Source organism: Dioszegia hungarica (assembly GCF_025882075.1).
Source record: "Dioszegia hungarica strain PDD-24b-2 chromosome Unknown MKK02contig_19, whole genome shotgun sequence".
Taxonomy (NCBI): Eukaryota; Fungi; Basidiomycota; class Tremellomycetes; order Tremellales; family Bulleribasidiaceae; genus Dioszegia; species Dioszegia hungarica.
In genome coordinates this window covers 130,426-149,231 of record NW_026515776.1, presented here as the reverse complement: position 1 = coordinate 149,231, position 18,806 = coordinate 130,426, and the positions used below count along the sequence as shown (strand labels likewise).

The window sequence follows — 18,806 nt, the reverse complement described above, 5'->3', positions numbered from 1 at the left end:
CGAAATGCATCAGATATCATGTCAGTGTGTTAACATCTTCAGTCACGGTGTGTACCGCGCGTGAAGCCGAGTGCGAAGCAGATGATATAAACCGCAGTCCAGCGGATCTAGATGTGTACCCCCATTACCCCAAATGATCAATAAACAACAACCCTCTAATCTGCCTTCCGCCGTGTCAACCCCGAGTTCCTACTCTCCAGAACCTCCGCCCCGCCCAACTTCTCCCCGCCCCTCGGTCCCAGGCTCATCGCAGGGCCCCCGATCGGCCCACTCCTCTCAAGCCCCTCCACACTAGACCGTCCCGCTATACCTTGTCCCAGCCCTTCCGCTCCATCTCCCCCTGACCCCGACGCCGGTCCCAACGCAGAATCAGGCGTAGCCGGCACCCCATTCCTCGTCGCTATGCCTCTCGGATTACTCCCCGGCGCGCCCCTCGACACCTGCATTTCCGACTGAACGCGCCGTGGTGGACCCGGAGGACGCTGAAGGGCGATCGTAGGCTTCTTGGCCATCTCGGGCGACAGGCTCGAGAACGCCGAGGTAGAGCTCGAGGCCGACGCATAGGCGCTCGCGCCAGGTCCTGCTCCTGGCGTTCCAGGCCGACTGAGTCCGCCCGACCCACCGCCTGGCCCGCTCCCTCCGGCACCAGCGAAAGATCCCGGTCCGTTTCCCCATGGGAAATACCCGGTCGTTCCGCTCATAGGTACGGGTGAGTGTAGAGGCGAGCCTCGAATGGGCGTACGCGGAGCGAGGAGGCCTTCGTCGTTCCGTCGGTTCTTGCGGCGGAGACGGGGCAGGAGGGAGACGAGGGGAACGAGGAGGGATTTGAGGATGGAGGTCCGGGGTGCGGCGGGTTGGCGAGGACGAGGTGAGCCGTTTAGGAAGGGAGAGTTCAGGTCGATGGCGTTTCCTGGAGAAGGCGGGGCTGAGGCCACTGGGGAATCAGCTCAAGTCCATGCATTATCATGGTCATGTTCGCCCCTGCCCATCTGGTCCAAGACCCACGCTCCGAATGCGTCCGCTTCTCCTCCCTTCCCCTTATCCAGATCATGGCGACCTCCTCTGAAAGACTCACTGGACGACGGCAAAGCATTATCATTCGCGCTCAGGCTCAAAAACAGAAACAGCGGCGCCGCCCAGACACAAATCCCAAAGAACGCCGCCACGTCCATGAACCCATGCTCTCCCTCCCCTCTCCCCTTTGGCGCGCCATACGAATACCGGTTCGGCGACCTGCGCTTGGCCTCGTTGGCCTTGTTGGCAAAGTGGAAGAACCAGGTGAAGTGGTCGGCGATGACGAGGGCGCAGGAGGCGAGGAAGCGCGGGGAGGAGAGGGAGATGACGGGCCAGGAGGATGTGAAGTTGGATAGGTAGATGAGGTGGCAGGTTATGGAGAAGAGGACGGGGAGAGCGGGGAGGGAGTCGGTGTACAGGAGAAGAATGTGGAGGGATATGATGGTCTGCCGAGTCAGCGCTAGTCCAGGCGGGGGCCAGAAGACGGAGCGGGATAGGAAGAGGGAGACCTACATATATTCCTCGCATGCCTACTGTCTTGGCATATCTCGAATGCTCCTCTATGAGTTCGGCCAGCCATAGGAGACCGCTCGCTGGGGTGTCAGCCAGGTTCAAGTTTGGGTTTGCTCGAGCGTATAGACATCATGCTTCTCCACTATCTCGTCCCGCCGTCCTATACCATCGCATCTCGCAGCCCGCGGATCGCGAACTCGCCTTGACCCTGGCGCACCCCACACTGCGCGGACTCATCCTCCTCACATCACGTCCGGCCGTCATCTACCACAGCGAGAACTCACCTAATGATAATGTCACAAAGAGGAACGCGGCAAGCGCGCCCACATACGACATCAGATGTAATAATGAGAACATTTTGCCTCGGTCCGACGCCTAGACGACCGCCAGGTCAACCGAGTAAGCACGAAGGTGTCTTTAAGGTCGAAGAGCGGAGCCGAGGGAGCACCTGGTTGACGCGCTTTCGTCTCACGGGCTCTTTCTTTTTCGAAAGGTCGATTGTACGGCCTGAAATGGGCCTTTCAGTGCTTCTGACGAGCCTGCTTGAGTGTGCAGTGGGTAGATATAGGTATAGTGGACAACAAGGTTCCCCATCCTAAATACGCGTTGGGCAACTTCGCGGTGGAGTACGACTTCTCGGCATCTCCCTCAAAGCTCAAACACGTGGCTTTAGCATCACTTAAAGATCGGATTTCGCTCACGCAGAGCTCGTAACTCATCGATCACCTATTCATCACACCATCTACAGCATCGTCATGTCAGGCCCATCACGCAGAGTCATAGACGCGTCGTACCACCCGCAGGGACAGGTGAGTAGTAACACTGAAGAGTCGAGGCCCCTTCGTTCGTGAATGACGGCGCGAGGACCAGTTCTGCGAGTCCCCGGATTATGTGCTGATGGCTCTAGGGAGGTGGCCCATCACCCAGTCTTCAACGAGCTAGGAAGCCCTTCCGATTCGGAAATGCCATCATCGGGACCACTATCGCCCTTTTTGCAGCTGGGGTGTACACCTACTCCATCTCCAGCGTCAAGCAGGATGATTTCGTATGTCCCCTCTCTGGCCCTCACTACCCCTCTGCGCTTTCCCAAAAATCCCCGCTGACCCACAGTCCGACGTGGAAGACCTTCTTCCTCCCCTCGCAGAACGCTCTGGCCTCCGATCAATAGAAGACGAAGCCCGCGCCGCTACCGCCGCCAAGGAGCAATCCAAAACCAAGGCGTTCCAATCCGTCATCTCTACCCTCCCCTCTCGGCCCGCTGGGGGCGCTTCGGCTCCTTCGACTCGAGCAGATCTTTCCGACGTTCCCGTCACTGGTTCATTTGGCGCCCCTCAACCACCTTTGCCAAGCAGCGGAGCGACCCCGCCGGCGGATATCTGGGAAGGGGCGGATATGGATGGGCTCAGGAGTGGATCGAGGGGATTGGGAGGGTACTTGCCCCTCCCTAAGCGGCTGGACGATATGCGCTGGGTGAGGGAGAGGGGGCTGGTGGAGCTGGGCAAGGGGAACGTTATTGTGTGGGGAGCGCCGAATGTGGAGAAGCTGGGCAGGGTGGGGGACGGTGGGATCACGAGGAATAGGGGCGGGAGGTTGGTGTAGGAAAAGAAGGGGCCCATGGTAGTGCATCGATGAGACACATCCTGATCGTGTCATCGATACTCAACTGGTCAGGCGCCAGGGTCAGCGAGCGAGACGGGTGCCGACTTCGATGAGAGTGAGTATCGGGTGTCTTGAGGGTATACGCGGTGATATACCATATAAGTGCAGCCAGATCTACGAGCTTCACCATTGGCGCAATGTGCTTGGGAGCTCCCTGCGAGTCTTGATAGCTAGACTAACGGATAGCTGCGACTGTACAACTGCCACCAGCTGCTGCAGCAGCCCCCGGGTTGTGCCCGAGTCAAAATCCGGATCCGGATTTGCTTGTCCGGTGGTTAACCCCACTTTAGCTTTCTCCCGTCCCCACCCTTTGGCTCAGGATTCCTCCCTCCTTGTCTTCTTGCCACACTTGCCCTTATCACCTATAGTGAAACATGCCTTCTAGCAAGAGCAGCAACTCTGATGGTGATGACGATGTCGAGCCGGAAGGGACAGCGACGAACGAGAAGCCCGAGACGGTAGGAGCGTTCAAGTGTGATTATCCTTCTTGCAAGAAGACTTTTACACGCAAGGTGAGTTTTCGCCGCTGGCCTTGGATCACACACCAACCTCGCAACTTTGGCTGGTACACCGTCAAGCTGACTGTACCTCAATGCGTTGCCGAAGGACTCAGGCTGACCCATCAGGACCACTTGATCAGACATCAAGCCAACCGTAAGTCTCCATGTCCATCAACCCGTCTCGCCGCTTCTCGCTGATAAGCAGACTCCACCACCATATTCACCTGTCCAACCTGTCATCGTCCCTTCAAACGACTCGATCTCTTGCAGCGACACGAACGCCGTAACGTCTGTACCTCCGAGCCCGCGAACAGCGCAAACGGCGGCGCCTGGTCCGGCAAGGGATCACGCACGAGCCGAGGCAAACGCGCACGGAGCCCCTCATCCTCCTCTTCTTCGGGACACGGGACATCCATGATGTCTCGCGCGAACGCCGCCGCTTCTTCTTCCTATCTTCCGTCCGCGGGCATCGATGTCGGATTGCAACTTACCGGGTTTGAGATGTTTGAGGGATGGGACCCCGTCTTTCTGCCGCAGGAGGATTGGCTGCCCAGCCTGACCGAGTCGATGGCGGGGCCATACAATGAGCCGATAATTCCCGTGGAGCTACCATGGAATATGACATTGACGAGGGCTCAAGAGTCGTCGGCGAGGGGACAGGAGTTGATGGCTTCTGTTACGCTGGCTTCAAGGCTACAAGCAGAGTATCTGGTGCGTATCCCACCTTGATCGATACCGCAGGAAGCTGATGGTCAGCTCTACGACTTCTCCTTCTCCGTGGTGACAGACTACCTTCGTCTGTACTGGTCACACGTCGCCCCCTCCTTCCCCTTCATCCACCGCGGCACCCTCGACCTCGATTCTGCACCCACCTACCTCGTCGTCCTCATGCTCATCACCGGCTCCGTTCACTCCACACACCGTCAAGACTTCTCCCCACTCATCACTACCATCCGGGGCGAGCTGGTCCAGCAATGCGGAACCGATGCGCCCGTCTCGATCTTCCAGGCATTCACGCTCTGTCACATCTACGACACATGGTATGGGAATCAAGAGAGCCTGTTTGTCGCGCAGTGCATGTGGTCCACGGTCGTTGCGCATAGTCGGAAGAAAGGGATCGGAGTGCAGGGTGCGAGTGCTGGAGAAGGGGAAAATGAGGTCTGGGCCAATTGGGCAAAAGGCGAGGGTGAGTATTCCCCTCTTTCTGGTTCAACGGTGCTGACGGACAGAACGTCGTCGTGCGGCCTACTGCGTCCTCATGCTCGACACTCAGATCTCGGCATTCTGGAACCAACACTCTTCCCGCCAACTCTCTATATTCGCCCATGATCTCCCCCTTCCCTGTCCCCGCTCACAATGGGACGCCACGTCCGCAGGCGACTGGCTACGCGCCCGATCAAGCACCACCGCCGCCTCGCCCTCCACGGCTTTGTCTGGTGCAGGACGCCGACACGCGCGCGGAACGTATCTGCCCGGCCTGCACCCCGAGTTTCGCGTCACCCAGGTTCCCGAGGGGTTCTCGTCTGCTATACTGAGCGCCATGGTAGCGCAGGCGGAGTTGCAATTCAGCGTAGATGTGGATAGTAGTCTGGCGGTACAGATGGTCCTGTTGGGATTGATGGGCACGGCATGGGATCATCGGATCAAAGGTGGGATGGGAATCAAGTTCAAGGAGGGGGCAAAGCATTGGAGAAAGTTGACGCAGGATGGTGAGCTGATTTGCCCTGCTTTGAGCGGAGCTGGAAGCTGATGAGACAGCGTTGATACATCTTCGAGCGACATGGGAGGGCGCGACTCAGCATTCGAGCTCTTCGGCCGAGACTAGGGACATGCGGGATACGTTCGGGATAAGCATCTTGTCGGTGCTCTCCGACATGTAAGCTGCTCAAGCCCTTCTACGTCTCACGGTACTGGAGGATTGGGGAGTCAGCTGACATTTAGACCTATGCTTCTTGCTCTAGCGGGCGCCCCGACGATCTGCGGCTCAGCGCTCTCCATCCGCCACTTTGCAGACGCCAAGAAACGCTGTCGACTCTGGGCCAAGACTGATGACGCATTCACATGTCTGTGGCAATCGACGCGATACCTCAAACAGGCTCTGTTCGCGGACTGGGGCGTGTACACCCCCTGGGCTGTCTTCTTGACTACTGTACGTTCCCCTTTATATTCTCCCGCCTCTTCGATCAACAGAACCTGATCCCCAGCTCGTCCTCTACGCCTACGCCACTACCCTCCCAACTTCCCCACCCTCCTTCCCTCGCCCCTCCTCCACCCCCACAGAACTGACCAACGCCCTCCTCGACTCTATCCTCAGCTCCAACACCCGCCCCCAGCTCGCCAACGAGCCAATCCTCGATCTCCTCCTCTGCGTCGCTGAAAAGCTCGCGAGTAAAGGAGAGCTCAACAGGGGCAATGCAGCCTTGCTTTGGAGATTGGTCGAAGAGGGTTCGGCGCTGGATGCGCCAATATTGGCAAACACTGGGATTGGCGGTCTGCACAATGGAGCTGGAGCTGGGGTAGGTGGTATGGGCGCGCCGGGACCGGTTGCGTCAGGCTCCAGGCCGAGTCTGGGAGGCGGCACAAATGGCCGGACGATATATGGCACGAATGACCGATCGGGATCCATGTCGGCTCCGACGCGAGCGGAGATGGGGGCGGGGGTACGGTATGATTCCATCTCGAGCCAGGGGGGAACCGGGCCGGGAGGTGATGGCTTCCCACGAGGCGGAGTCAATGGTCAGAGTGGTGGGAATGGTCAGAATGGGCAAAATGGAGGGAGCTCGTCTTCGGCGTCGTCGATGGCGATGGGCGGACTGGGCATGCTGCTCAGGAGGGATAGTGCGAGCATGTCTCTGGGGTCGTAGACGTGTCCGCGGGATCCATGGGGAGAGCGAATGTCTGGGGGTCCGTGTACATCAGAATTTGAGGGGATAGCGATTGTAATGTGTAGTGATCGGTAGATGGGATGATTAGTCTTCACGCTCTCACCTTTGAGGACTGGTTTCGGGGTGAGCCTTCTCAGCTCCACATTCCTCCATTCCGGAAACTTTGTCAGGTCCCGTCAACCGAAACCCGGCGCCCGACGGCCGAAGCCTTTGTATCATTACTCTCATCTTCTCGGCCTTCCTCCGCCTCACTATCCCAAGACGCACTCACCAGCATGTCAGACACCAAGCAGTATATCCTCTCTTGCCACTGTCAATCCCACATCTACCTCCTCAACCTCCCGCATGGCGTCCTCGAGGAAAAAGGCGTAGTATGCGACTGCTCCTTCTGCCTGAAACGGCGGGTGGTCTGGGCGTTCGTGCCTGGGGTATCGATGGTATTGCATAAGGGCGGAGAAGGCTTGAAGGACTACAAGTTCGGCAGCAAGACTGCGAACCATAAGGTCAGCGGCCATCTCGTGCTAGTGCCGAATATGCCTGGGCGATGAGAGATTTGTCTGATACGAGCAGCACTGTGGGATGTGCGGGACCTACCTCCTGATGCAGCACAACAAGCCCGACGATGATAGGCATTTCATCAACGCACGTCTGCTCCTGCCGTGCTGAGAAGATAGTCGGAAGAGCTTATATGGCAGCTCCGAGCCATCCGGAACCCCGACTTTGACCTCTGGAAGCTTCCCCTTGAGATGTAAGTCGGATCCACCCCGCTCCAGATAGCATTCGCAGATCCACAGAGAATGACGCTGAGTCGATAGATGGAATGATGCCATTGCTCGCGAGCCCGTATACAAGGAGGTCACCTTGTCCGATATCCCCGGCGCCGAAGATGCACTCGCGACCAAAGCGGCCGAGATGGATTGCGAGACGGAGACTTATGTAGGAAGCTGTCATTGCCAGGCTGTAAAGTTCGCGGTGGTGTGCAGGCCGATAGGAAAGGCTGTGGAGGAGGAGATGTCTGATTGTGCGTGTTCCATCTGTCTAGGCGTGAGTTCCTGTTTTCCTCTAGTTCTCCGGCACCGGTTCATACCACATGGGTCTTGCTTCTCGGCCAGTTGGTTCGTGACGACTCGCCAACCTCCCGCTGACCTGCAGAACGGCGCCTTATGGGTCTACCCTATGCCCCCTCAAATCATCTTCCACCCGCCCTCCCCTGCATCCCCCCATAAACCCCTCGAATCCAGCATCATCCGCTACACATTCAGTGACGCCACCTACCCCAACGTCCACTTCATGTGTAAAGTATGCGGGTGCCACGTCTACGAGCATCGGGAGGGGAAGGAGGGGGCCGATGTCGGGCTGAATGTCGCGCTGTTCAGCAGGGCGGGAGAGTGGTTCCGAGACGTCATGGGGTTGAAGGGGGAGGGAATGGAGCAGCTGGAGAATGGAGCGAGGAAGGGCGGGAATTTGCTGGGCCTGGGGAGGAACGTGAAGGACCGGGAGAGCGAGCCGAGGTATGAGGTCAAGCTATAGAGAGTGTGGTTGGCGATGGGAAGTGCCAGTAGCTCAGAGGTCATTTAGTAGTCAGTCAGTATATGGGTACAGTAAGAATCAGCATGAATCTCCGTCAGTACGAATACGAGGCTCACTTAAGCGCCCAAGCGAGATGGTGGTTGTCGTGAAACAAGACATTTACAACAGTATGCAGAGACCTCCGCGCGATAAGCAGTCCAGAGGACTAGACCGCTTATGTAGCTGGCCGCAGTGCTCTCAGCCGCTGCGCCAGCGCCGTGTCTTCTTCCCGCACCGACCCCTGCGCCTCGGCCACAGGCTGCTGTAACTCCTTCGTCGGTACTGATGCTTCGCCCAGCCCGTGCTCCCTCTCTAGTCCAGCTTCATCCGCGACCTGCGATATCAGCTATTGTCCCAAACTTGATAGCTCTCGGCAGCTGACCTGGTTGATCAGATTATCAATTTGATCTTGTGGCGCCGATACCGCCGTGGAGTCCGACATGGCTCCCTCCATGATGGACGTCTGAACGTCTACGTTTTCAAACTGAGCCTCGAACTTGTCCATCACATTTTGAATCTACGGTATCAGCCCTAGCTCTTTCCAAGGTCCAGATATGCTGGTCACACGGCTATAAACTTACCTGTTCCAGATTCATACTCTGCATCGCCTTATCCATCCCCTTGACCACACTCCCCAGGCTTCCCGTTACTTGTCGCATGGTGATCGCACTTTCTAGTCGGCTGGAGACAGCATCCAGTCTCGAAGCTAAACGAAGGAGGTTGAGCCCTTCCGTCTTTTTGCGGATACAGTTGGCGGCGTGGATCTTGGCTATATCGGTATTGCCCTTTTCGAGCGCCTGGATGGTCAGCTGAGATCTCTTCACGACGGTGAGCGCCAGCAAAGCGAGTAGACGCACAGACTTGAGCTTGTTCTTCTCGACTGTCTCATCCTTGTTGGCCTTCTTTGCTTGACGTTGTAATGTCTTGGCTGTGAACTACTTAGTCAGCTCCCGCCCGAAGTGCGAGTCTGGAGGCGTGTTGGCTATGATACTTTGAGCTGAAAGAGTGATTCTGGACGTCAGCTCAGTCCTTTCGCGCCGACCAGGAAGGTGACATACTCTCAAGAGCGGACATGGTTGTTTGGGTTGCTCGTTAGGCCTTCTTTTCCGGTGTTTTTCTGAGCTCTTCTTGAATATTTGGAAGGAAGGTGGGCCCGCTGTGCTATTCGTTAGGCGACGAGGTGGCTATATAGTAGGAGTGATGGGATGGTTACAGGCTGTAAGATAGCAATCGTTGAGGCAAGCTGAGCTGGAGGGTGGTGAACGAGGCGATGTCGCAACCTTAGTCCTTCCTCCCATTTATTACCAGGTTACGGCAGAGCCCAATCTTATCAATGATCAATGAGGCTCTCAACCGTGGAGCCCCGACGAACATTCCACCAAGCTACATGTGGATCTGGGTAAGCATCTGCACTGCGTCAATTGCTGACACTGCCAACGGTAGTCGACTAGTCCTATATAATCAACCTCCCAGCCTAGAGATGAGACCTGTATCACACTTCAAGCATCACTTTGACAACAACCATAGACAAGATGGACTCCAACCCCGACACAGCAGGCAACCCGCAAGACCTCGAAGATCAGTTCGACGGCGAGACAGCGGACAACGCGCAGGAGATTGAGATGCACTTCGCGGAGAAGACAGCCGAGTATCTCAATGTATGTCCTCGTGCTTAGTCGAGCAGATGTGCAGGTTCAGAGCTGATCATATCAGGCATATGAAAAGCTCCTCGGCGCGGTCCCGCCGAGGCAGGTCAAGCTCTCACCGTACGTCGCCCTTTGAGGTCCGCTTTGATCTCTGAAGGTCGAGCTGACATACTAGCATCGACGCCGAGCTCCTCGACTCCTTCTTGGACTTCTTCCCAGAGTACAAGCTCGACGCTGCGCTCGCATTATTGGACGAGGACGAGATGAAATCGATGAGCGGTAAGGAGCGATGGAGGAGCTTCACCATGCCTGTAAGCTATCTCTCTAATCCCGGACAGAGTATGGGCTGATGCAGCAGTATGAGAGCCGTGTGGAGGACTTCAACTTCGGGACACTGGTCCGAAGGAATGCGATTGCGGATGAGCCGTATGGGCAGGACAACTGCATCTTGGTCACGCGCGTCCAGTTCTTGGCCATTGAGGTGAGCAGCGCATCTTTGTTACAGGTCTAAGGGATCAAGAAGCCAAGGTGACGGTTGACAGATCGCCCGTAACAGAGCTGGTCTCAACGACAAGGTCTACAACGCGGCGCAGGCGGCGATGGCTGTTAGCTCGTAATTTGCTCAAAGGCTTGCTATAGCGGCTGTGAATCATGCAATGTATACGATGGTCCTGTCAGACCAAGATTTTTATGCCGAGTAAAGACTGCCCTCGGGGTCTAGAGCTGCTTATGACAGCGGAGTCCATGATGAGGGGGGGACCAGCAAGCAGCTGGATGTCCCGGACAGGGGGTCCTCAGCATCATCTCAGTGGCTTCAAAGCAGCCATTCTCCCGTTTTTGAGTACTAGGTGTGACGATAACCTCTTGCAAGCGTCTGAATCTGCTAGCCACGGATGAAAGCAGTGCCGGACCTGCGGAGAGTCGAAGGTGGACGAGAGTAGGGTGGCCAACCCCGCAAGAAGTGCCACATTCCCTTACGGCATCGCTACGATACCCTTGAACAGGTAGACCACCCTTGCGATATCTCTCAGCTCTCAATCAATCACTACACCCAGACAGCCAACAGCACCCCCAACACGACAGCTTAGCCTCCTCGCAGAGATGTCCAGCTCTTCCATCAACGTCCCCAAAATCCCCTCGGCAGCCGAAACAAAGCAACAAGCCGCCGAGGTTCAATCCCAACTCTCCAACTCCCTCTCCACCCTCGTCCACAACTACGCGTCCACAACACCGGCGCGCGTCAAGCTCATTGATAGCTTCTTGCTGTTCTGCGTACTGAGTGGGGTGCTGCAGTTTGCGTATCGGATCTTGGTGACGAGCTTCCCGTACTATGCGTTTGTTGGAGGGTGAGTTATCATTTCGCTTGGATTGAAGGGAGATTTCCTGGAAAGATCTGGACCGGCAGCTCGAGGAGGGACTGAGCTGATAATGCCAGATTCGGCTCGACAGTCGGTCAATTCGTACTACTCGCTGGACTTCGGGCGCAGGTGGCACCAGGAAGAGATTCCGAGTTCAAGGCGATTTCGCAAGAAAGGTACTGTATCACTCTCTTCCTCAGGCGGCGGGCGGAGAGGGACGTATGGGGACCGGGGAGCGACAAGGTAGAGAGCATCGCGCAGGGGAGCTGGACGCGCGCGAAGCCGAGGATCGAGCTGATCCCACAGAGCATTCTTGGACTTTGCAGCGAGTAGTGTGATCCTGCATCTGTTCTGCTTCAATTTCCTGGGCTAGGCGGGGATGGGGTATAGAGACTAGATGCATGTGATACTGTGTAGCTACCTTGGCGAGACCGCTTGAGGTGCTGTACTCTGTAGCGGCGCCAGGACCTCGCTCAGGAGGTTTGGCTCGATGCGAGGTAGGTCGATCTCGCGCGCCGGATCGCCGTCCTGCCCAACTGGGTCGACCTGAGCTATTCTGTACTCTACAGCGTCGTATTTGTGGATGCCGTCGACTCGTCGGATTAAGGCATGATGAGCCGCCCTATACCCAGGCTGATAAAGACTGCTGCATCAGCCATACCCATATGCATCGAGACGCGACGCGACGCGAGGGGGACATACCGAACCCAATAACAGCCTGTATCTTCCCAGCTACCATCGGCCCACCCACAGGTCTGACCTTCTTGAACGTCCCCTGCCGGCTCGCTTCATAGATGGCATACGAGCCCAGGCCCGTGAAGGCTGCTGCGCCGGTCAGGCGGCACGCGCTGAAGGGTCAGCCGGAGGGTTCTGGAGAGATGGCGAGGAAGGTCGGGATGCTGGCGGGACGTACAGGCAGTCAGGCTCTTTCTTGGGGCGAGGGGCGTTCATCATCGGGTTGGACATGCTGAGGAGGGTCGTTGAGGTGGTGTCTGGGCCGATGGTCAGGTAGATGGAAAGTCAATAAGTGAGTCAAAAGGTGAAGCTGAGCCATCATCGAGATCAGCGCATCGGCCATCACCGCGATGATGCTCCTCATTCCTGCGCCATGGATCTGCATGCATATGCAGCTGATGTGTGTCGCCTCTAGACTGCTCATCCACCAAGAGACATCACGTGCATATCCTATCGCAGGATAATACTGATGTAGGTCAAGAAGCCTTCACCACTAACTCCACCAGTGGAAGTAGTGAGTGGGAAGCGTCCCAATCGCCTATCTCTCGAGGTATTCCTCCTGACCCAGGCCCGGCCCACGGATGTTGCGTCGCTCTGCCAAATGGCCCCTAAAGAGATCTAGGCCTTCAAATGTTGCTTCTACTGCACATGCTACGGCCTGTCAGCTTCTGATCGATCTGCGAGCGAACTATCATTAACCGCTGCCGGACTCACTTATACCTCCGATGAGATAGAGCTGATGCCCAGCGGACTGCAAGTGGACCCCTGAGTAGCCGAAGCTGGTTTTGAATCACAAGCCTCTCGACTAAGATCTTGGCGATGCGGTCCGATCTTGTATGATCCTCAACGTGGAGGCGGAGCCCGAAAGCGGCGTGTGGGGATCGCGGGAAGCTAATGTCACCCGAGCAATGTCCGAGGAAACCCCAAATAGCTGCCTATCTGCACCGCCAGTCTTCAGAGCTTCCAATCATATATTAAGGGGTCGGCCCCCACAGTCGGCCCCGCTCTGACTCCCCACTTGCCAGCTCGAAGCTATGATGTGGCTATTCAACACTCTTGCTGCCCTCGCAGTCTGCCACGCGTGAGTGCTTGTCTAGCCCAAGCCACGATATGATTTCCAGCTCATGTATGCCAGCTCGCCGGTGCTCTTCGATCGCGGAGAGAAGACCGATGCATACAACGGCTCATTGACTCGGTGGGAATGGGTATGTATCGCTGTCGGAATATAGCTCGCGGATCTAGCTTCAACATGTCAGAGCTGATTACACGACAGGCCGCACAACCCGGATACCTCGACGGTCAGGACGATGGTCGATACCTGAACGTCAGCGGTGTCGCCACTTGGTACACCACGTACGGCTGCCAAGATTCTGGTCTGACCCCCGTCCTCTTCCTCCACGGTGGTACCGGAAACGTGAGTGCCTCTCCGTCGTCCTGCTTTGCCAGATCTGTGTTACTGACTGTTCAGGGCAATCAGATGTTCAATCAAGCAAACGCAATCGCCAAGAGCCGGATGGTCATTGTGCAAGAGTGGGTCGGCCTAACACTCACTCAGATCGGTCGAGGCTGACTAAAGCTCAGCACCCGTGGTCAAGGCCGTAGTCCGTACCAGGGCTTCACCGACTTTCACTATGACGACATGGCAAGGTATGGTAGGTGATTAGTCCGGTCCTGTCTGTATGCCTGGCTGAGTCGATAGCTATGGCTTTGATTGATCACCTCAACATATCCAAAGTGGCAGTCGTGGGATGGTCCGATGGAGGCATCACAGGTCAGAAGCCTTCATCTGTCACCTCAACCTAAACTGACCTCTAGGCTTGAATCTCGCAATGAACTACACGGATAGGATTGACCGAGTCTTCGCCCACGGCCCCAACCCGCAATACAACACCTCGCAGCCCGGACTCAAAGATCCTATCATCAACTCTAAGGATGGCTCGCTCGGTTCGACCAAGTCCGAGAACGGTACGACATTCTCCGTCAACGGTCTCGGTCTCGGCAGGAGGAACAATGTAGTCGGCAGTCCCGGCGCCCCGTACACCTGCGACCATCTCAGCCCTTTGCCCGGGAAGTGCGCCGAAATGAAGAAGGCCGTTGCGACCATGTGGAACTCTGAACCGGCGTGGGGACCCGAGGCGTTCGCAAAAATAAAGTGCCCTACCTGGGTCGTCGACGGTGATCACGAGTGAGTACTGAGTGATGTACGCCGGTGAAGACTGACATGATCAGTCGCTCTGTATCTCGGAACCAGGTCGACGCTATCGCTGCGTGGACACCCTATGCGGCTCAGGTTCTCCTGCCGCATGTCGGACACGCAGGTAGGTGATCCCCCAGATAGCCTTGCGCAGAAACAACGGACAGTCTTGCTGATCACTGTAGCCCTACTTCAGGACCCGAAGTTCTTCAACTTTGCGGTGGAATACTTCCTGGACCAGCAGTATGATGGTCCTCTGCCGGTCTACTGAATTGATAACTGTCTTGGATGTCTGAGGTTAGGGGGCGTAGGCCGGATACAAGAAGATGGCAGCATGCGGTGGATAGGAAGGGCCTTTATAATATTTGGTATGCACAAGTCTGAAGGATCGTCTGAGTGCTTTGGCCCGGTCTACAGCTAGAAGCACGAACAAGGCAAAGTTTTCAAACGATGCTCACCGCTGACTTGGAAGATGTCCTGCCCCAGATCTTGATCTCAGGACCACCGAGATGAGCCGAGCAGTCCAGCGCCGTTCTATATCGCGCCAATACGATGCCTCCCGTGATGATCGATGATCGATTGGCCTCCTGCCGCCACGAAGGCCAGCTGGACTGACCGTACGGCACCTCCGCGGATCGCCGCGGTTCCGGACGTCCGCAGCAGCCTCAAGGACCTTTGTTGACAACAGCTTCGTCCGCTTGCGTCTATACTTGTACCGTCACTAACTCACTACCGAGAACAATGAGGTCAGGATGAGGCTCATAAGCTGTCTCGCGAGCTATGTCGCCGCCGCATTGTCTATGCCGCTCTTCTCCGCTGGTCCTGTCGCTCCCTCTCCGCGGCCACCAGGGACCCATGTTCGCTTCGAAGATCTCGGGCGCTGTCCACGACTAGCGAGACGCGAGCAACCTACTTCTGCCCGTGACGTGTGAGCTTTGTGTCGGAATTGAAGATCTTAGCGAGGCGAGGCTGAGATTATAGACGACCAGACGATATCACCGTCATAGCGGCTTTGGGTGACTCTATTTCCGCTGCATTGGTGGCAAGGGCGTCCCCAGACCAGGAGCTTCATGCCAAGAGGAGATTGTCGGGTGTGTCGCTTGGGGCTCCACATCCCAATCAAGTCTTGACTCGTGGGTCTCTAGTTCTGTGTAAGCGGCGTGGCGCTGATTGTTCAGCGAACCCACTGACGGTTTGGAGCGAGTATCGCGGTCTCTCCTATCCGACCGGACTGGACCCGGGGACTATCTCGCTCGCCTCGATCTTATCAAGATATACCAATGTGACAGGCGGATCTATGGGGCACCACCTGCCTGCCAGCTGTCCAGCGAAGGTGTGTGGACTGCGAGAGCAGGACGGGCTCAATGCTGCTATTTCGGGCAGTGTAGCCAGCGGGTTGAAGGCGCAAGTCTCCGGTGAGCTGCTTGCTGCTTCCTGCCTCCGAGTGATAGGAGTCAGTGAGAGTGCTGATATGATCAGACTGGCTTATTCCTCGGATCAGGCAGATGGAGATTGAGGAAGACGCGTGGAAGTTTGTCAACGTCGGGATTGGGGGGAACGACATCGTGAGCTCGTCTCGTCTTATCCTGCGCGCGGGACTCGGCTGACTAACAGTGCAGCTATTGCCTGACTCGTAAGCATGGGTGGTAAGCAAAAAAATCGCAACGCCTAATGCTGAAACCGCTACAGCCGACACCGACATCCCGATTGACCATGCTCCAAAGCAGTTTGGAAAGGAGATCAAGGAGGCAGTGGAGCATTTGAGACTACACGTCCGTGAGTCTGCAGGAAAGTTGCACGCCTGAAAATCAGCTGATCATCTACAGCCAATCTCATCGTCAACATCGGTAAGCTCTCACCCAAGTCTAATCTGATGGAACAGTCGGACTATTTCGCATCTCAGCACTCTACGAGCTCAAGCTCCGCTCCCACTGCACGCTCCCATCTCCTCCACTCCTCCCGCACATCCCATCCTTGGCGTTCGAGTGCTCCTGCGCCCTGCTTCCAACACCGGCGGGCGACATTGCTCGAGCGAAGATGGATGCTCTCGCCGAGGCGTACAATCAAGCTATCTTGGGTGTCATCCACCAGTGGGAGGAGGAAGGTGACGAGAAGCTGGGGGTCATATATCAGCCTGGGGAGGCGATCGATCTGGATTTATGGCCCGGAGAGGGTCTGAGCGCGGTGGACTGTTTCCATCCTAGTGAGGAAGGTCAGAAGCGGGTAGGAGCGGGGTTCTGGAATAGGTTGACTCTGAACCTGGTACGTCTGCGTTCTTGGTCCAGGAAGGTTAGCTGATCTCGACAGGAGGGCAAGGCGAGACCTATCGAATGGGAGGATGAGGTGATGGTGCGGTGTCTTGAGGAAGGGGATCGATTCCCGGTCGGCAAGGTCACAAGACGGTAGCTCTAGACAAGCAAGTCGCATTGTAAGCATCTGAGAGAAGTATCTCCTCGACGTGGTATTTCCATACATGTACTTTCACATCCTCCCTGCTATGTCTGCCAGCCAGGTCTCCAGGCTCATCTCCTTCCCGTCGAAGCTGTGTACCGGAAGGGCGGTGTCGTATGGCTCTAAAGTGGCTCGAAGTGTCGAATACGGAGCAGGTATGGCGAAGCTGAGCCTGTAAGCCTGTTCTCATTCTGATCCGGAAAGGAGACCTGAACCCACCTCAAAGTCGCGTCGGGCAGAGCGATGACTTCATCGAGCTCATCGAAGAAGACCAGGCCTTTTTGCTCCGACTCGCTTGTACCGCGATATGAAAGTAGGAACCGCTCGGCATACTGCAAAAGCTGCAGCTCGAGGTCGGCCGCTATTAAACCAGGGAGGCCGGATGGGTCAGAGAGAGGAAAGGTGGATTTTGAGGTCTTCAATTGGAATAGCCGAGTGGGATATAGGACCAGAGTAAGGCCCGGCCTGATCGGTCAGCTCTGTTTTGCCAACAAGATCTCGCATACGTACATCTCCTCCACCTTCAGCTGCATCCGTCCTTCGAGATGTTCCAGGAGATCCCCCTTGCTTTCGCCACCGGTCCATATCCCTCCATCCTCCGTCCCTGCGGCCGACCACTGTGTTTCCACCTCTGCGTTGGCCCCACTATCCTCCAAGACCTTCGCAAACATCGCCAGAGTACCCCTCACGCTTTGTACCATTTGGTGATATCGCAAGCCCTGCAGGATGGGTGCTAGGATTGGCGGACCGACGACGAGATTTGGTGCGAGTTTGGAGGCTTGAGCGATGAGTTGGGCTTTTCGATGACGGTGTAGGCGGAGGAGGGAAAGGTGAGCGAGCTGGAGTATGAGATCTGCCTGTGGAGACGTCTGAACATTTGTTGGGGGATGGCGGGTATCATACTGCTTGTCAGTATGCGCTGTGGGACGGCGGAAGGGAGGTATGCTGACCATCTCGAAAACAGCTTCGACATCTCCAACTGTCACGACTATTCGACGAGGCTCGACCGTAAAGTCTGACCTTATCGCTTCTCCGCGCAGCTGGCTGATCAGCGGGTGTACCCAGAATGGCATGCAATACTGACCTCGTTGAACAGATCCTCATCGACGGCTTCTGCTTGCACAGCTTCCATCAACGCTCCGATATCGCCATCACCAGGCTCAGATGCCAGCATAGATGAGCGCAGCCCAGTATGATCATGGAGTGTCACTCGGAGGCGTTGATGCGTTCTGGCCCCGAAAGTAAGGGCATCGAGTTTGGCTGGGTCGAGGTCGAACGCCGCTAGAGATCGCGCGCGAAGTCCAGGCGGAGCTGAAGGTCAGACGAGACCCGCGCATTTTCGATGTGATGAAGCAGCTCACCTTCGTCAAGCGCGTAGGGGATGATGACATCCTTCGCCCGCTCTCCCTCGGTCATGACCCGGCCAAAGTCCGGCCTGGGGACAACAGCCCATTGCCCTCTTCCGCCCTTCCCATCCCGAAGCTCCCTGACACTCTGCCAAAACCTGTCCCCAGCTTCCGACATCGCCTGCAGCTCTTCCACTGCACCGTCAATCAAAGCCGAGCATTCCTCCAGCGCCTCCTGCTTAGCCGCCAGCGCCAGCTGGAGATCATGAACATTGAGTGCAGGCTGAGCGGGCGTATTGGCAGCAGTAGCGCTGAACGTCCCTGGAGGGAGTATAGGAGGCTCTACGCCTGGCTGTAGCGATATTGAAGGACCATCAATGACTGGTTTTCGGTTCGCCTGCCGGTGGGCGGGCTGACCGGGATAGGGAGGTGGATTGGCGGTGTAGTCGGTAGACAGGGCCAGGGTTTTGGCGAGCTCGAGTACATACCAGAGCTCATTGCGAGCGTCACTACCGTCAGTCCATACCAGACATGGACTTACTTGAGCTGAAGGAACACCTCGGACCGCAATGCCTCCATTTCCTCAGCAGTCATCAGTCGCCCTGGGTCTCGCTCCTCCTCTTCCTTATCCACCACCTCATCCCTAGGCTTCTTCACAGCCTCGTCTTCCGCTGGCAGTGCCTCCAGCTGGCCCTCTGTGATATCGAGCAAACCATCTGGGTACTCGGTCCATAGTCGTTCTACCTCGTCGGCGAATTCAGCTCCTGCCGGTTTCCTGGAGTCAGCCCCTCCCTTGCCTCGGACGTACGGAGTGGCATAGACAAGCGTCCCATCCTGCTCTATACTGCGTACACGCTGCTTTCCAGCGGCACGGTCTAGGGTGTACGCGTCTATAGATAGTCGAATGTCTTCCATGATATAGGCAACCACAAGATC

General features: G+C 56.6%; 11 protein-coding genes across 11 annotated transcripts; 7 read left to right on the top strand and 4 right to left on the bottom strand.

The window, feature by feature from the left end:
- Positions 1–244: 244 nt before the first annotated feature.
- Positions 245–1,884, bottom strand: MKK02DRAFT_29058 (transmembrane adaptor Erv26-domain-containing protein; the record flags this gene model as incomplete). Its single annotated transcript, XM_053087697.1, is given in 5 exon segments — positions 245–291; positions 311–934; positions 1,076–1,460; positions 1,528–1,607; positions 1,812–1,884. 5 exon segments carry the CDS (start codon positions 1,882–1,884, stop codon positions 245–247), a joined length of 1,209 nt encoding a protein of 402 aa, XP_052942946.1.
- A 398-nt stretch (positions 1,885–2,282) lies between these two features.
- On the top strand, positions 2,283–3,126 carry MKK02DRAFT_39144 (putative mitochondrion protein; the record flags this gene model as incomplete). Its single annotated transcript, XM_053090459.1, has 3 exons — positions 2,283–2,336; positions 2,435–2,572; positions 2,638–3,126. 3 exons carry the CDS (start codon positions 2,283–2,285, stop codon positions 3,124–3,126), a joined length of 681 nt encoding a protein of 226 aa, XP_052942945.1.
- Positions 3,127–3,560: 434 nt separating this feature from the next.
- Positions 3,561–5,883, top strand: MKK02DRAFT_18583 (fungal-specific transcription factor domain-containing protein; the record flags this gene model as incomplete). Its single annotated transcript, XM_053085974.1, has 7 exons — positions 3,561–3,698; positions 3,813–3,840; positions 3,892–4,397; positions 4,443–4,872; positions 4,916–5,395; positions 5,445–5,562; positions 5,628–5,883. The coding sequence occupies 7 exons, from the start codon at positions 3,561–3,563 to the stop codon at positions 5,881–5,883; spliced, it is 1,956 nt and encodes a 651-aa protein (XP_052942944.1).
- Positions 5,884–6,846: 963 nt separating this feature from the next.
- Positions 6,847–8,101, top strand: MKK02DRAFT_39142 (uncharacterized protein; the record flags this gene model as incomplete). The annotated part of the gene is made up of 4 exons (XM_053090458.1): positions 6,847–7,074; positions 7,246–7,319; positions 7,387–7,507; positions 7,724–8,101. 4 exons carry the CDS (start codon positions 6,847–6,849, stop codon positions 8,099–8,101), a joined length of 801 nt encoding a protein of 266 aa, XP_052942943.1.
- Positions 8,102–8,315: 214 nt separating this feature from the next.
- On the bottom strand, positions 8,316–9,214 carry MKK02DRAFT_34870 (Snf7 family; the record flags this gene model as incomplete). Its single annotated transcript, XM_053089030.1, has 6 exons — positions 8,316–8,474; positions 8,523–8,657; positions 8,722–8,937; positions 8,998–9,075; positions 9,132–9,151; positions 9,199–9,214. 6 exons carry the CDS (start codon positions 9,212–9,214, stop codon positions 8,316–8,318), a joined length of 624 nt encoding a protein of 207 aa, XP_052942942.1.
- Positions 9,215–9,672: 458 nt separating this feature from the next.
- MKK02DRAFT_39140 (cytoplasm protein) lies at positions 9,673–10,403 on the top strand (the record flags this gene model as incomplete). The annotated part of the gene is made up of 5 exons (XM_053090457.1): positions 9,673–9,798; positions 9,854–9,906; positions 9,962–10,097; positions 10,145–10,267; positions 10,329–10,403. The coding sequence occupies 5 exons, from the start codon at positions 9,673–9,675 to the stop codon at positions 10,401–10,403; spliced, it is 513 nt and encodes a 170-aa protein (XP_052942941.1).
- Positions 10,404–10,887: 484 nt separating this feature from the next.
- Positions 10,888–11,517, top strand: MKK02DRAFT_18564 (putative defender against cell death 1; the record flags this gene model as incomplete). The annotated part of the gene is made up of 3 exons (XM_053085970.1): positions 10,888–11,132; positions 11,222–11,320; positions 11,451–11,517. The coding sequence occupies 3 exons, from the start codon at positions 10,888–10,890 to the stop codon at positions 11,515–11,517; spliced, it is 411 nt and encodes a 136-aa protein (XP_052942940.1).
- Positions 11,518–11,561: 44 nt separating this feature from the next.
- Positions 11,562–12,110, bottom strand: MKK02DRAFT_39138 (uncharacterized protein; the record flags this gene model as incomplete). Its single annotated transcript, XM_053090456.1, has 4 exons — positions 11,562–11,707; positions 11,773–11,787; positions 11,847–11,992; positions 12,058–12,110. The coding sequence occupies 4 exons, from the start codon at positions 12,108–12,110 to the stop codon at positions 11,562–11,564; spliced, it is 360 nt and encodes a 119-aa protein (XP_052942939.1).
- Positions 12,111–13,128: 1,018 nt separating this feature from the next.
- On the top strand, positions 13,129–14,344 carry MKK02DRAFT_39137 (Alpha/Beta hydrolase protein; the record flags this gene model as incomplete). The annotated part of the gene is made up of 7 exons (XM_053090455.1): positions 13,129–13,293; positions 13,348–13,409; positions 13,461–13,531; positions 13,579–13,650; positions 13,695–14,064; positions 14,109–14,197; positions 14,259–14,344. The coding sequence occupies 7 exons, from the start codon at positions 13,129–13,131 to the stop codon at positions 14,342–14,344; spliced, it is 915 nt and encodes a 304-aa protein (XP_052942938.1).
- Positions 14,345–14,873: 529 nt separating this feature from the next.
- Positions 14,874–16,479, top strand: MKK02DRAFT_18674 (uncharacterized protein; the record flags this gene model as incomplete). Its single annotated transcript, XM_053085991.1, has 9 exons — positions 14,874–15,001; positions 15,055–15,164; positions 15,252–15,488; positions 15,553–15,638; positions 15,688–15,706; positions 15,763–15,849; positions 15,900–15,920; positions 15,956–16,335; positions 16,381–16,479. The coding sequence occupies 9 exons, from the start codon at positions 14,874–14,876 to the stop codon at positions 16,477–16,479; spliced, it is 1,167 nt and encodes a 388-aa protein (XP_052942937.1).
- A 75-nt stretch (positions 16,480–16,554) lies between these two features.
- On the bottom strand, positions 16,555–18,785 carry MKK02DRAFT_39135 (subunit 17 of mediator complex-domain-containing protein; the record flags this gene model as incomplete). The annotated part of the gene is made up of 8 exons (XM_053090454.1): positions 16,555–16,690; positions 16,744–16,989; positions 17,035–17,426; positions 17,475–17,564; positions 17,609–17,835; positions 17,886–18,379; positions 18,412–18,645; positions 18,679–18,785. The coding sequence occupies 8 exons, from the start codon at positions 18,783–18,785 to the stop codon at positions 16,555–16,557; spliced, it is 1,926 nt and encodes a 641-aa protein (XP_052942936.1).
- Between the last annotated feature and the right edge of the window lie 21 nt (positions 18,786–18,806).